The 15,762-nt window shown below is 41.0% G+C and overlaps 1 protein-coding gene across 5 annotated transcripts in view; it reads right to left on the bottom strand.

Annotated features, from left to right (window-relative positions):
* TUBGCP5 (tubulin gamma complex associated protein 5) overlaps window positions 1-13,709 on the bottom strand; it is a 96,464-nt gene extending 82,755 nt beyond the window's left edge. For 2 of the 5 annotated variants that reach the window (XM_038532554.1, XM_038532556.1), the window contains exons 1-4: window positions 13,473-13,708; window positions 11,989-12,042; window positions 11,772-11,880; window positions 236-332 (exon numbers count right to left, since the gene is read on the bottom strand). In XM_038532554.1, coding sequence (XP_038388482.1) covers window positions 236-332; window positions 11,772-11,880; window positions 11,989-12,042; window positions 13,473-13,618 — 406 coding nt within the window. In that variant the 5' untranslated portion in view covers window positions 13,619-13,708. Of the gene's footprint in view, window positions 1-235; window positions 333-11,771; window positions 11,881-11,988; window positions 12,043-13,472 lie in introns of all 5 variants that reach the window. The other 3 variants (XM_038532557.1, XM_038532558.1, XM_038532555.1) reach the window with 2 other exon arrangements.
* Between the last annotated feature and the right edge of the window lie 2,053 nt (window positions 13,710-15,762).

Genomic DNA, 15,762 nt, shown 5'->3' with positions numbered 1-15,762 from the left:
AACACTCAATTAATTGATATTCTAACACATTTTAAAATTTAACTTATTGTCAAAAGTGACTTTTCTCTTTAAATAATTGAAAGTTAACTAAGTCAGAATTTAAATTTTAACAGAGGAATTGCAATTGTATTCAAACCAACAGAAATGTTTTAGTCTCATAGATTTTTACAACTTTTTAAAAATCTTAATGTCACCAATCTTGCTTTTGTTATATATTAAACATTTGGCAACGTACCCACTTCTTTATCTCTTGGTGTTTCCACATAATTGCTGTTTGAAGGTGAATCAGATAGACACAGAAGAAGTGACAGTATGGAATAATGTGCATCTGTCTTGAAAACAAAATATAAATATTATCAATCACTGAGGTTGGTGAGAACTTTCAAAACTAGTTTAAGAAAAGAAAACCCCATGTCAGTTATGTCCCCAATATTTTTTCTAGTTTTAGAAAACATGAATTATATCTAAATATATTCTAATCTCGAAGTCTCTTTTATAGTTCAAATGTGTACGTATAAAGAACTTGTCAAAAATGCATTACCTGAATCATAATGAGGAATTGTCAAAAATACCAAAACTGAGGACAAGTCACCAAATAATTGGCCTGTGCTCTTAAAATATGTCAAGATCAAGGGGGGAGGTTGGGGAGAAGCTGAGGAAGTATTCCAGATTAAAAGAGACTGATTAGTGAACCTGAGCAAAGAATACACTGGAGTTTACTTACTATTCTTCAACTTCTCTTTAAGTTGTTTTTTTTTTTTAATTATATTTAAAAGACCATATTTGTGGTGCCTGGATGGCTTAGTTGGATAAGCATCTGACTCTTGATTTTGGCTCAGGTCATGATCTCAGGGTTGTGGAATCAAGCCCTATATCTGGATCCACATTTGGTACAGAGTCTGCTTGTTCCCCTTGGTCTGCTCTTCTCCCTACTTACACTGTCTCTAAAATAAACACATAAAAATAAAATCTTAAAAAACAAAATAAAACAAAACCATGTTTAAAAGTTACCAAAAAATAAAAACACCCCAAATGGAAAAAACAAAATAAAACAAAACCATGTTTAAAAGTTACCAAAAAATAAAAACACCCCAAATGGGCTGTCATAAACTATGCTGGAAAGAAGAGATGGGTTAAATTCAAGGAGGTAAGTGTCTGATGCTGAAAGACCAGGTGAACTCTTCCTATTCTGCTCTTTTTTTTTTTTCTTTTTCCTATTCTATGTTGTATTCAAGTCTTCTTCCACACTTACAATAGGGTTACATCCCAAGAAAGTCATTGTAAGCTGAAAATATTTTAAGTCCAAAATGTACTTAATATATCTAACTTACTGAACATCATAGCTTGGCCTACACTATTTTTAAGTAATCTCTACACCCAACATGAGGCTTGGATGCAGAACCCCAAGATCAAAAGTCCCATACTCTACCAACAGAGCCAGCCAGGCACCCTTGGCCTATTCTATCATAAACATGCTCATAACACTTATATTAGCCTACTTTTGGGCAAAATCATCTAACACAATGCTTATTTAATAATAAAGTACTGAATATCTCATGTAACTTATTGAATACTGTACTGAAGGTGAAAAACAGAATGGTTGTATAGGTATAAAATGGCTATTAAGTGTATTGGTCATTTACCCTCATGAACACCTGGGTGACTGGGGGCTGTGGCTTGTTATCACTGTCCAGCATTACAAGAGTCCTGGGATCCAGTCCCATGTCAGGCTCCTTGCTTAGTGGGGAGTTTGCTTGTCCCTTTCTCTCTCCCCCTGCATATCACTAACCTGAGAAATGATCAAAATTCAAAATCTGAATTTCTACGGAATGTGAATTGCCTGTATACCACTGAAAGTCAGGGACCATCTGTACCACCTTATATAAGTATCCATAATGTTTATCATAATTAAATAACTATTAAAAAACTATCTGAAAAGATAAATAAATAAAAAATAAAAAACTATCTGGGCAGTGATTATCATGTCCTGTTTATTCTGTATTCCTATCACCTTGTATGATGCCAGGGACACACTAAACACTTGCTAAACTTTCCTAGGAATGTTTAGGAAATATATCACTAATAAGAGTGCAAGGAGTTGCCCTTTTCTTATAATTTCTCACCTGCTTAGATGACTGAAATTTAAAGTTCTTTAACAAAGAACTTTTATTCCACAGAGAAAAGTGGAATAAAAAGTGAAAAGAGAGGGGAGGGCTCAAGATGGTGGAAGAATAGGGGTCCCCAAGTCACCGGTCCGGATCAATTTACCTAGATAACTTTCAAATCATCCTGAAAGCCAATGAATTTGGTCTGAGATTTAAAGAGAGAACAGCTGGAATGCTACAGTGAGAAGAGTTCGCACTCCTATCAAGGTAGGAAGATGGAAAAAAATAAGTTAATTAATTAAAGAGCATCCAAGGGGGAGGGGCCCCGCGAGGAGCCGGGCTAAGGCCGCACTGCGAGTGCTCCCACAGGACAGGAAAGCCCAGGCCCGGAGAAGCAAGAGCTTTACCAACCTTCCCGGGTGGAAAGGTGCTCCCAGGGAGTTGGAGCAGGATCCCAGGAGGGGCGGGGGTGCCCTCAGGCTCCCAGGGGCACTAATAGAGGACCTGTGCCCTCGGGGAGAGTGGACAACACACCGTAGGTCGAGCTCCCTAAAGGGCTGCAGTGCACGCCTGCGGGGTGGCGGGGGACGGGGGGGTGCCGAGAGCGTGATTCCAGTGGCGCAGGCCCAGGAGCCCAGGGCACTGGGGGACACAGCCCAAGGTAAGGTGCTCCAACCTGCAGAGGCCGGGAGGGCCCAGGACAGCAAGGATGCTCCTGCCACCAAGCGGCCTAAGCTGTGTAAATCAGTGGCCCTCACCCCCGGAGCATCCAGGCCCCTGCAGACTGAGAGCTGTGGTAGTTACTGCAGGATCTGACTCCAGGGCTGGAAAGCTGGCCACCGCCACTGTTGTTGTTCCTCCTGGGGCCTCACAAGATAAACAACTCCTACTGAGCCCTGCACCAGGCAGGAACTGAGCAGCTCTCCCAGGTGCTCACACCTGAGAATCAGTACAGCAGGCCCCTCCCCAGGAAGACCAGCTAGACGGACAGGGGAAAAGCAAGTTGTTGACCAAGCAGCACTGGAAAATTCCAGGGGAAGTCGAGGGATTACAGTATATAGAATAAGAGGATACTCCCCCTTGTTTTTTGTTTTCTGTTTGCTTCCCATACTTTTACTTTTTTTTTTTTTTCTCTCTTCTCTCTTTTTCTCCTTCTTCTAGTACAACTTGTTTTTGGCCACTCTGCACTGAGCAAAATGACTAGAAGGAACACCTCACCTCAAAAGAAAGAATCACAAAATCCTCTCTCCCACAGAGTTACAAAATTTGGATTAGAATTCAATGTCAGAAAGCCAATTCAGAAGCACTATTATACAGCTACTGGTGGCTCTAGAAAAAAGCATAAAGGACTCAAGAGACTTCATGACTACAGATTTTAGATCCAATCAGGCAGAAATTAAAAATCAATTGAATGAGATGCAATCCAAACTAGAAAACCTAACGATGAGGGTTAACGAGGTGGAAGAACTAGTGAATGACATAGAAGACAAGTTGATGGCAAAGAGGGAAACTGAGAAAAAAGAGACAATTAAAAGACCATGAAGATAGATAAAGGGAAATAAATGACAGCCTCAGAAGGAAAAATCTACGTTTAATTGGGCTTCCCGGGGGCACCGAAAGGGCCAGAGGTCCAGAATATGTATTTGAACAAATCCTAGCTGAGAACTTTCCTAACCTGGGAAGGGAAACAGGCATTCAGATCCAGGAAATAGAGAGATCCCCCTCTAAAATCAATAAAAACCACTCAACACCTCGACATTTAATAGGGAAACTTGCAATTTCCAAAGATAAAGAGAAGGTCCTTAAGCAGCAAGAGACAAGAAATTTCTAACTCTTATGGGAAGAACTATTAGATTAACAGCAGACCTCTCCACAGAGACCTGGCAGGCCAGAAAGGGCTGGCAGGATATAGTCAGGGTCCTAAATGAGAAGAACCTGTAGCCAAGAATACTTTATCCAGCAAGGCTCTCATTCAGAATAGAAGAGATAAAGAGCTTCCAAGATAGGCAGAAACTGAAAGAATATGTGACCACCAAGCCAGCTCTGCAAGAAATATTAAGGAGGATTCTGTAACAGAAAGAAGAAGTCCAAGGGAACAATCCACAAAAACAGGGACTGAATAGGTATCATGAGGACACTAAATTCACACCTCTCAATAGTAACTCTGAACGTGAATGTGCTTAATGACCCCATCAAAAGGCGCAGGGTTTCAGACTGGATAAAAAAGCAAGACCCATCTATTTGCTGTCTACAAGAGACTCATTTTAAACCTAAGCCTGAAAATAAAAGGTTGGAGAACCATTTACCATTCAAATGGTCCTCAAAAGAAAGCCAGGGTAGCCTTCCTTATATCAGATAAATTAAAGTTTATCCCGAAGACTGTACTGAGACATGAAGAGGGGCACCATATCATACCTAAAGGATCTATCCAACAATAGGACCTAACAATCATCAATATTTATACCTTGAATGTTGGAGCTGCCAAGTATATCAGTCAATTAATAGCGAAAGTTAAGACATTCTTAGATAATAATACACATGTACTTGGTGACTTGAATGTAGCGCTTTCTGCAATCGACAGATCTTCTAAGCAAAACACCTCCAAAGAAATAAGAGCTTTCAGTCATACACTGGACCAGACAGATTTCACAGATATTTACAGAACTTTACATCCAAACGCAACTGAATACACATTCTTCTCAAGTGCACATGGAACTTTCTCCAGAATAGACCACATACTGGGACACAAATCAGGTCTTAATTGATACCAAAAGATTGGGATCATCCCCTGCATATTCTCAGGCCATAAAGCTTTGAAATTAGAACAAAATCACAAGAAGAAGCTTGGAAGAATTTCAAACATGTGGAGGTAAAGGACCATCCTGCTAAAAGATGACAGGGTCAACCATGAAATTAGAGAAGAATTAAAAAGATTCATGGAAACTAATGAGAATGAAGATACAACTGTTCAAAATCTTTGAGATACAGCAAAAGCAGTTCTGAGGGGGAAATACATCTCAATACAAGCATCCATCCAAAAATTGGAAAGAACTCAAATACAAAAGCTAACCTTGCACCTAAAGGAGCTGGAGAAAAAACAGCAAATAAATCCTAACCCAGCAGAAGAAGAGAGTTAATAAAGATTTGAGTAGAACTCAATGAAATACAGACCAGAAGAACTTGGAACAGATCAACAAAAGCAGGAGATCAACAAAACCAGGAAAGAATTAATAAGATAGATAAACCATTAGCCAGCATTATTAAAAAGAAGAGAGAAAAGACTCAAATTAATAAAATCGTGAAGGAGAAAGATCACCACCAATACCAAGGAAATACAAATGATCTTAAAACCTTATTATGAGCAGCTTTACGCCAAAAAATTAGGCAGTCTAGAAGAAATGGATGCATTTCTGGAAAACCACAAACTACCAAAGCTGGAACAGGAAGAAAGAGAAAATCTGAACAGGCCAATACCAGGGAGGAAATTGAAGCAGTCATCAAAAACCTCCCAAGACACAATTGTCCAAGGCCAGACGCCTTGCCAGGGGAATTCTATCAAAGGTTTAAAGAAGAAACCATACCAATTCTACTAAAGCTGTTCGGCAAGACAGAAAGAGACGGAATACTTCCAAACTCGTTCTATGAGGCCAGTATCACCTTAATTCCAAAACCAGACAACAACCCCACCAAAAGGAGAATTACAGACCAACATCCCTGATGAACCTGGATGCAAAAATTCTCAACAAGATACTAGCCAGTAGGATCCAAAAATACATTAAGAAGACTATTCACCATGACCAAGTGGGATTTATTCCCAGGATGCAAGCTGGTTCAACACTCGGTAAAGCAATCAATGTGATTGATCATATCAGCAAGAGAAAAAACAAGAACCATATGATCCTCTCATTCGATGCAGAGAAAGCATTTGACAAAATACAGCATCCATTCCTGATCAAAACTCTTCAGATTGTAGGGATAGTGGGAACTTTCCTCAGCATCTTAAAAGCCATCTACGAAAAGCCCACAGCAAATATCATTCTCAATGGGGGAAACACTGGGAGCCTTTCCCGTAAGATCAGGAACAAGACAGGGATGTCCACCTTCACCCCTCTATTCAACATAGTTCTAGAAGCCCTAGCCTCAGCAATCAGGCAACAAAAAGACATTAAAGGCATTCAAATTGGCAAAGAAGAAACCAAGCTCTCCCTCTTCCCTGATGACATGATACTCTACATAGAAAACCCAAAAGACTCCACCCCAAGATTGCTAGAACTCATATAGCAATTCGGCAGTGTGGCAGGATACAAAATCAATGCCCAAAAGTCAGTGGCATTTCTATACACTAACAATGAGACTGAAGAAAGAGGAATTAAGGAGTCAATCCCGTTTACAATTGCACCCAAAAGCATAAGATACCTAGGAATAAACCTAACCAAAGAGGTAAAGGATCTATACCCTAAAACCTACAGAAAACTTCTGAAAGAAATTGAGGAAGACACAAAGAGATGGAAAAATATTCCATGCTCATGGATTGGAAGAATGAATATGGTGAAAACGTCAATGCTACCCAGGGCAATTTACACATTTAATGCAATCCCTATCAAAATACCATGGACTTTCTTCAGAGAGTTATAAGATTCGTGCGGAATCAGAGAAGATCCCGAATAATCAGGGGAATATTAAAAAAGAAACCATATCTGGGGGCATCACAATGCCAGATTTATTTCAGGTTGTACTACAAAGCTTGGTCAACAAGACAGTGTGGTACTGGCACAAAAACAGACACATAGATCAATGGAACAGAACAGAGAATCCAGAAGTGGATCCTTAACTTTATGTTCAACTAATGTTCGACAAAGCCTTTCCTGCTATCCACTGGAAAAAAGACGGTCTCTTCAAAAAATGGTGCTGGGAAAATTGGACATCCACATACAGAAGAATGAAACTGGACCATTCTCTTACATCATACACAAAGATAAACTCAAAATGGATGAAAGATTTAAATGTGAGACAAGATTCCATCAAAATCCTAGAGAACACAGGCCACATCCTTTTTGAACTTGGCCACAGTAACTTCTTGCAAGATACAACCATGAAGGCTAGAGAAACAAAAGCAAAAATGAATTATTGGGACTTCAAGATAAGAGGCTTCTGTACAGCACAAGAAACAGTCAACAAAACAAAAAGACAACCTACAGAATGGGAGAAGATATTTGCAAATGATTTATCAGAAAAAGGGCTAGTTTCCAAGAACTATAAACAACTTATTCAACTCAACAGCAAAGAAACAAACAATCCAATCCTGAAATGGTCAAAAGACATGAACAGAAAACTCACAGACGAAGACATAGACATGGCCAACAAGCACATGAGAAAATGCTCCGCATCACTTGCCCTCTGGGAAATACAAATGAAAACCATAATGAGATTCCACCTCACACCAGTGAGAATGGGGCAAAGTAACAAGGCAGGAAACCACAAATGTTGGAGAGGATGTGGAGAAAGGGGAACCGTCTTGCACTGTTGGTGGGAATGTGAACTGGTGCAGCCACTCTGGAAAACTGTGTGGAGGTTCCTCGAAGAGTTAAAAATAGATCTGCCCTAAGACCCAGCAATTGCACTGCTAGGGAATGACCCCAAAGATACAGATGCCGTGAAATTCCGGAACACCTGCACCCCGATGTTTATAGCAGGAATGTCCACAATAGCCAAACTGTGGAAGGAGCTTCAGTGTCCATCAAAAGATGAATGGATAAAGAAGCTGTGGTCTATGTATACGATGGAATATTACTCAGCCATTAGAAACGACAAATACCCACCATTTGCTTTGACATGGATCGAACTGGAGGGTATTATGCTGAGTGAATGAAGTCAATCAGAGAATGGCAAACATTATATGGTCTCATTCATTTGGGGAATATAAAAAATAGGGAATGGAATAAAGGGGAAAGGAGAAAAAATGAATGGGAAATATCAGAGAGGGAGACAGAACATGAGAGACTCCTAACTCTGGGAAAGGAACTATGGGGGTTGGAAGGGGAGGTGGGCGGGGGGTGAGGGTGACTCTGTGACGGGCTCTGAGGGGGGCAGTTGATGGGATGAGCGCTGGGTGTTATTCTATATGTTGGCAAAATGAACACCAATAAAAAAATAAATTTTTATATAAAAAATAGTGAAGGTAATAAAGGGGAAAGGAGATAAAATGAGTGGGAAATATCAGAGAGGGAGATAGTGCAGGAGAGACTTCTAAATCTGGGAAACGAACAAGGGGTGGTAAAGGGAGGTGGGCGAAGTGTGGGGGTGACTGGGTGACGGGCAGTGAGGGGGGCACTTGATGGGATGATCACTGGGTGTTATGCTGTATATTGGCAAATTGAACTCCAATAATAACTAACTAAATAAATAAATAAAAGTATAAAAATAAATTTAAAAAGTGGAAAGAAAAATGAAGTCTAAAATATAAATACTTAAAGAAAATATCTCTCAGTATAGAAACCTATTATGTTCAGTAAGAATTGGAAGTATCAGATTATTATCTATTTTGGATTCTGTGTACCTGAATGAGGTGAAAGGTGAATGACGAATAAAGTGTGTACAGGGAAAGGGCACACAATGCACCTTTGCAGACCTCCCTACCTGGCCAAGGTTTATAACTATTGCCCTGTAGCACTGTAGGGATGCACAAAAGCAGCTCTTGGTCATGGGAGGAGGACATGAATGATGCCATTTCCCCACTCCTATACCTTATTCATTTTTTGAGTAACTTCTATAAAGGAGCTTGAGCCTGAGACACTCATCAATTGGGTTATCACTGAACTACAAATCAGCACTAATGGTTTAAACACAGCCTACCAACCAGCTATATACATCATGCTTTGACCAAAATTACTAATTGTAGTAAAGAAAAAGAACACTGCTTAGAGTTAGGATTCTGGCACTTACATTTAGAAGATATGAACAATTTTACTTAACGTTAAAAATATAAGTTGGGATGCCTGGGTAGCTCAGTAGTTGAGTGTCTGCTTTTGGCTCAGGGCGTGATCCCAGGATCCTGGGATTAAGTCCCGCATCAGGCTCCCCACAGGAAGCCTGCTTCTCCATCTGACTATGTCTCTGCCTCTTTGTAGCTCTCATGAATAAATAAATAAAATCTTTTAAAAAAATATATGTTAATTTGATTTTTTATGTCATCTTTTCACATAATTTTTATTTATGTTCAATTTAGTTAACATATAGTGTACTATTAGTTTCAGGGGGTAGAATTTAGTGATTTATTAGTCGCATGTAACACTCAGTGCTCATTATATCACGTGCCCATCACCAAGTTACCTCATCCCCCCACCCATCTCCCCGCCAGCAGCCCTTGGTTTGTTCCCTATAGTTAAGAGTCTTTTATGGTTTATCTCCCTTTCCACTTTTATCTTATTTTACTTTTCCTTCCCTTCTCTTATTTTCACGTTTTCTCTTTCTCTTACTGACTTATTTTGCTTAGCATAATACCCTGTAGTTCCATCCACATCATTACAAGATTTCATTCTTTTTTGATGGTTGAATGATAATCCATTGTATATATACCACATCTTCTATATCTACTCACCTGTCAATGGACATCTGGGCTTTTTCCACAGTATGGCTATTGTGGACATTGCTGCTATTAACAGTGGGGTGCAGGTGCCCCTTCAGATCACTATGTTTGTATCCTTTGGATAAATACCTAGTAGTACACTTGCTAGGTTGTATAGTAATTCTATTTTTAAGTTTTTGAAGAATTTCCATACTGTTTTCCCTAGTGGCTGCACCAGTTTCTTTTGTTGTTGTTGTTGAAGTAGGCTCCATGCCTGGGGCACCTGGTTGGCTCAGTCAGTTAAGCATGACTTCAGCTCAGGTCATGATTCCAAAGTCCTGGGATTGAGCCCCATATCAGGCTCCTTGCTTGTGGAGAGTCTGCTTGTCCCTTTCTCCCCCTATCCATACTCCTGCGGTCTCTCTCTCTCTCTAAAATAAATAAAATCTTAAAAAAATAAAAAGTAGGCTCCATGCCTAGTGTGGAGCCCAACACAGGGCCTGAACCCATGACCCTGAGATCAAGATCTGAGCTGAGATTAAGAGTTGGATGCTTAGGGCAGCCCCAGTGGCTTAGTGGTTTAGCACCGCCTTCCGCCCAGAGCGTGATCCTGGAGACCCGGGATCGAGACCCACATCAGGCACCCTGCATGGAGCCTACTTCTCCCTCTGCCTGTTTCTCTTTCTCTCCCTTAAAAAAAAAAAAAAAAAGAGTCGGATGCTTAATTGACTGAGTCACCGAGGTGCCCTGCCATTGGATCTAGATTATTAAATTCTACAGTCTATACAAGAAGCTATATAAAAAAAAAATCAAGAAAAGATCTAAAAAAAGATTTACTTACTTCCTCTCTTTCAAAATGGTCCTTTCAGGAATAATATACAGAAGTGTGTTTTTAATCCTTAGGGCATGGATTCAAAGTACTGTGGAGCTCTCGTTTCCAGAAATACTTTTTATAGCCTTTCCTTAAATTGATAGTTTCAAAAATTATCTAAAATTCTCTTCCTTATGAGGAAGGAAGCTCTCTTCCTTACCACTTCCCACAGTGTAGATAAAGAGGAAGCCTAACAATTACAGAATATCTCGTAGTGCTTATTGTGAGGGTGAATTAATATATATGTGAAATAAAGGATATACTCAGGAAGCCTGAGTTGCCCAAACTCTAATCATCTCAGACTGGCCCTTTACTAGCTCCTGAGAGAATCTCTGAGCCCTTGGAATATCCTGCTAAGATAGTGTTTCTGTATGCTTTGGGTCATGCAGTATCAGTTTGATTCCTTTGGTCATGTAGTATCAGTTTGATTAGTTAGTTTATGCTAACAATGTGACTTATGGTGAATGCATTTTCTTATGCCTGAGGTCCTTAGTTTGACCTCAGAGGGACTGGAGACTGAAGAACTATGGTCAAGCACATGTGTACTGCACATCCATGTGACTGACCCCCAACTAAATGCTAGACACCAAGGCTCAGGTGAACTTCCTTGGTTTGCAAACACTTTGCATATGTTGTCATACATTGCCACTGTTAGAATTAAGTGCACTCTCATACAATTCCAATAGGAAGGCACACCTGGTTTCTTCTGAACTTTATTCAATGTATCTTTTCCCTCTGTTCATTTTAAATCTGTATCCTTTTACTATAATAAACCTAACAGTGAGGATAGCAGTGTTTTAAAAGTTCTGTGAATCCCTCTAGTGAATCATCAAGTCTATGGGTGATCTTAGAGACCCTCAGCTGAATATATGAATGTGCTTAGAACAGCACCTGGTATCTAATTAGCAATACATAAGTAGCTATTATTACCTAGTGCTGAAAAGCCATTTAAAAGTTTTAAGACAGCCAGACAGTGCTATTATTTGTGCCAGTCGATTTCAATTTCCATAGTAGGTTCAGCTTAGAAGACAAACAAGAACATGCCTTTTCACTGATCACAAGCCTGAGGCACACTGGATTTGATGACAATGCTTAAGTCAATTTCCAGAAGGTTCTGCTCCAATTAGCAGATGATTATAAAACAGAATGTTCAAACAGTAACAGAAACAAGCTGATGATAATAGATTGGAAACAATAAAATATACATGAAATGTCACAATATAAGGCTTACCTTTATTTCCTTTATGCTCAGTAGTGATGCATTTAGAAACTCTTCAGTTAATCTCTTCCAACTAGCAGCTTTGCTGAGATCAGAATGAATGATGAATTTTTCATATATTCTAAAATATAAAGAATAAACTGATAGTTACAATAAAAATATCTACAAGAATATACATAAATTTCTGAATATGTACATATATACACACACATATATGAAACTAACTTACCCTTCTATTGTCTTTTCTACTTTGTGGCTGTTAACATCCAAGAAACGATGAAATCTAAAAGATAAAATGCAATTCTTATATGAATCTTGCCATATACCTAAAGAAGTTTCAGAGCCCTCCATAGCCCTACAGATACCCTATATTCAGCAATATATTTCCAGGACTGCATCCCTGTCAAGTCATCTCTATCATCCAAGCAAATAGCCATTCAGTAGTCTAAGGAGGCTGCTCAAGCACAGGTCAGCCTTAGCCTCTTTTGTCCTCTGATTCCTTCATCTTCCCATAATACTCTAGGGCAGGGTTCCTAATCTTTTTATACCATAGTGAATGAAGCCCAGTGAAATTTAGGGATCTCTTCTCTGAATAACGCTTTTAAACCATAAATTGAAATACAAAGAAAACCAAGTATACTGAAATGTGGTTGTGAATTTTTCTAATGTTTGTGATATAATAAGAGACCTATTTATTAAAGCATTAAATAACAAGATCTAGCAGTGGATCCATAACTCACATTAAAGAATAAAAAATATTTAGAAAAATCTGCCATAACTTTATGATGTAAACTATGTGATTTCTACCTTTGACATAGTCATAGGTAAACCAGTATTGCTTGTTGCTTTCATTTGTAATTTAAGAAAATGCTACTTTTTAGTTAGAGGTTAGTGTAATTTTTTTTCTTGTCCAAATTCTTAACACCTGAATTCTATCTTCAGGCTCTCAGGTTAAAAACTCCTATCCTACATCATATGTAATTAACTTTTGTCTCTTTTCCTTTAGGATAGAGGCTATGTCTCACTGACCTGAATTTCTAGGGCCTAGAACATGGCCACAATTAAAAAAAAAAAAAAAAAAAAAAAGGCAGCAGACATGAATTATTCATTTTTCTGATAAAGTATTATAAAATTGTAGAAGAGCTCACTCAACTCTTGTTTTCCATGTTTTAGTGTCAAAGACAACAATTTGTATTTAAAAGAAATAATTTATGGTACTAAATAATATATCTAATTCTAAATGGCTGAGTAGAACACCAGTTTACCTATTACCATTTAGGTGTTGGGGTAAGAAATGAACAAAACAGACCAAGATCCCTACCCTTGTGGAACTTAGATTGTAGCTGAAAGTAAGGTTAGAGGAAAGAAACAGTCAACAACATAAAAGCTATCCATTATGTATTATGCTGTGCATTTTGGGGAGAGAGAAAAAAAAAGAAGACCAAGGTAAGAGAAATCTGGCTTAGCTCAAGGAGAGAGGAATCCGTAAGAACACTTCTGCCTCACAACCTCACTGCCCTGTCCGGTCCGACACAGCCGCCCTTGCAGGCGTGCGCGTACCAGACGACAGGGAAGCAGAAGGCCTCAGGGCACCAAGCTGCCCCAGCAAAGGGAGCGCCAGAGCTCCGCCGGGGCGGGGACCGGGCCGCGCGCCCCGGGCACTGCGAGACCCCTTCCTGTCGCCGGCCTCGCCCAGGAGCCGCACCCCATTACCTGAAGTTGGACCAAGCAAAGTGCAGGGCCAGCTGGAAGTTGGGGTCTGCCTCGTCCTGAAGGCCTGCCACATGGCGAACGAGCTGGCGAACATCGCGCTCCTGCTGTGCGTCCTGCGGGCCCCATGACAGCGCGGGCCGAGACATACCGCGCAGCCCCAGCGGCAACTCGCCTGGGGAGAGTGAGCCTGCTCTCGCGAGAGTTACACCCGCCGAAACACACCGCTCCAGCTCCGACCACTACCGGTCTTCGCGAGGTTGCGCCGACTCTCGCGAGAGTTCACACTCCCGCGGCTTGACGCTCCCGAGAGGCTCAGGATGCTGTCGCGAGAACTCGCACTCCTGCCACCTTGAGATTCAGAGCCGGTGATTCCTGTGTGTTCCAGGTTGGGTTTTCCTTTCCTTCCTGGGTGCTTTTAGGAGCGTCCTCAGAAACTTAGCCTTTATTGTCTATCACATTAATAACCTCTCCCTGGACGCCTGGGTGGCTCAGTGGTTGAGCGTCTGCCCTCAGCTCAGGTGGTGATCCCGCTGTGCTGGGATCCAGTACCGCCTTGGGCTCTCTGCAGGGAGCCTGCTCCTCGCTCTGCCTCTGTCTTTGCCCCTGTCTCTCTGTCTCTCAGGAATAAATAAATAAAATATTTTAAAAAATACTCTTTGCCTAACTTTGGTTGGTGGTTTAACTTCTGATATTTGGAGAGCACTACTTTTCATCCTCTTTGCACCTGCCTTTTCAGGTACCGTTGACCCCTTATTGTCTATCCTTATCCCAGCTTCAGGTTCTCCTAGAGCTGATCTTAATTATCTCTATTTCACTCTGTCTACCCAGGTCACACTACGCGGTCCACACTGCAGGAAGTGTCAGCAGAGAGGCTTGTCTGGCAGAGGCACACAGGCTGAGCGCTGCTCCTGCTCCTCTCTGGGAACAGCCAAAGGCGGCTTTATAATCCCTGTTGACCAAATGGCGTATTGTCTTTATTATTCATAATTAAATCTGTACCTTTGAACTAACTTTAAAAAAAAAAAGACTTTATTTATTTGACAGAGAATGAGACAGCACAAGCAGAGGGAGCAGCAGAGGGACTGGGAGAAGCAGGCTTTCTCCTACCCAGGGAGCTAGATGTGGGGCTGGATCCCAGAACCCTGGGACAATGACCTGAAGCCAAAGCCAGATGCTTAACTGACTGAGCGACCCAGGCGCTCCTGAACTAACTTTCTGCCTGGTGTTGTATATAACCATTCCAGAAACCTAGATCTCTGTATTTTTCTTTTAGTGATCTGCTAGGTTTTCATGTGGTTTATTACATTGCACTACTGTAGTAATAGCCGATACATCATTGTCAGTCCATTTGGGCAGTTGTAACAAAATACTACAAAACAGATGGCTTCTAAACAACAAAAATTTATTTCTTACAATTCTAGATGCTGAAATTCAAGATGAGGGTGCCAGCATGGGGTTTGTGAAGGGCTTCTTCCTAGAGCAGACTTCGGATTGTGTCCTATATGGTGAAAGGGGCAAGGGAGTTCACTGGGGCCTGTTTTATAAGGGCACTAATCCCATTCATGAGGGCTACCATTTAGTACCTGATCACCTCCCAAGGGCTCAACCTGCTAATACATTGGGGGTTAGGGTTAGGGTTAGGGTTAGGGTTAGTGGTGGGGTAGGGTTATGGTTAGGGCTAGGGTTTGGGTTAGGTTATTGTTAGGGGTGTTAGGGAAGGATTAGGTGCAGGGGTATGGTTAGGGGGTGGCGTAGGGGTACAGGTAGGATTAGGGGTAGGAGTAGGGGCAGGAAAATGGTTAGGGATAGGGTTAGGATAAGGGTTAGGGTTAGGCGTACAGGTAGATATAGGAGTAGGGTTAGGGTAGGGGTAGGTTAGGGCTTGGTGTAGGTGTAGGCATGGGGTAGGGTTAGAGGTAGGGATAGGGGTATGTGTAGTCATAGGGTCAGGTTTAGGGTGACGATTAGGACTGGGGTACGGATAGGGGTAGGGCTAGGGTTAGAGTAGGGTTTCTTTTAGGAATAGGGTTATGATTGGGAAGCGGTAAGGGTAGGGTTAGAGTTAGGATAAGGGCAGATGTAGGAGCATGAGTATGGTTAGGGTTAGTGTTAGGGGTCGGTGTTGGTGTAGGGGTAGGTTTAGGGTTAAGATTAGGTGTAGGGCTTAGGGGAAGGCGTAGGGTAGGATTAGCATTAGGGAATGGGTATGCATAGTGGTAGGGTTAGGGTTATGGTTACATTAGGGTTAGGTTTCGTGTTAGGTTTAGGGGTAGGGATGGGGTAAAGGTAT

Source organism: Canis lupus, chromosome 3, assembly GCF_011100685.1.
Source record: "Canis lupus familiaris isolate Mischka breed German Shepherd chromosome 3, alternate assembly UU_Cfam_GSD_1.0, whole genome shotgun sequence".
NCBI lineage: Eukaryota > Metazoa > Chordata > Mammalia > Carnivora > Canidae > Canis > Canis lupus.
The sequence above is the reverse complement of the archived record's forward strand: the minus strand, read 5'-3'. Positions and strand labels throughout refer to the sequence as shown.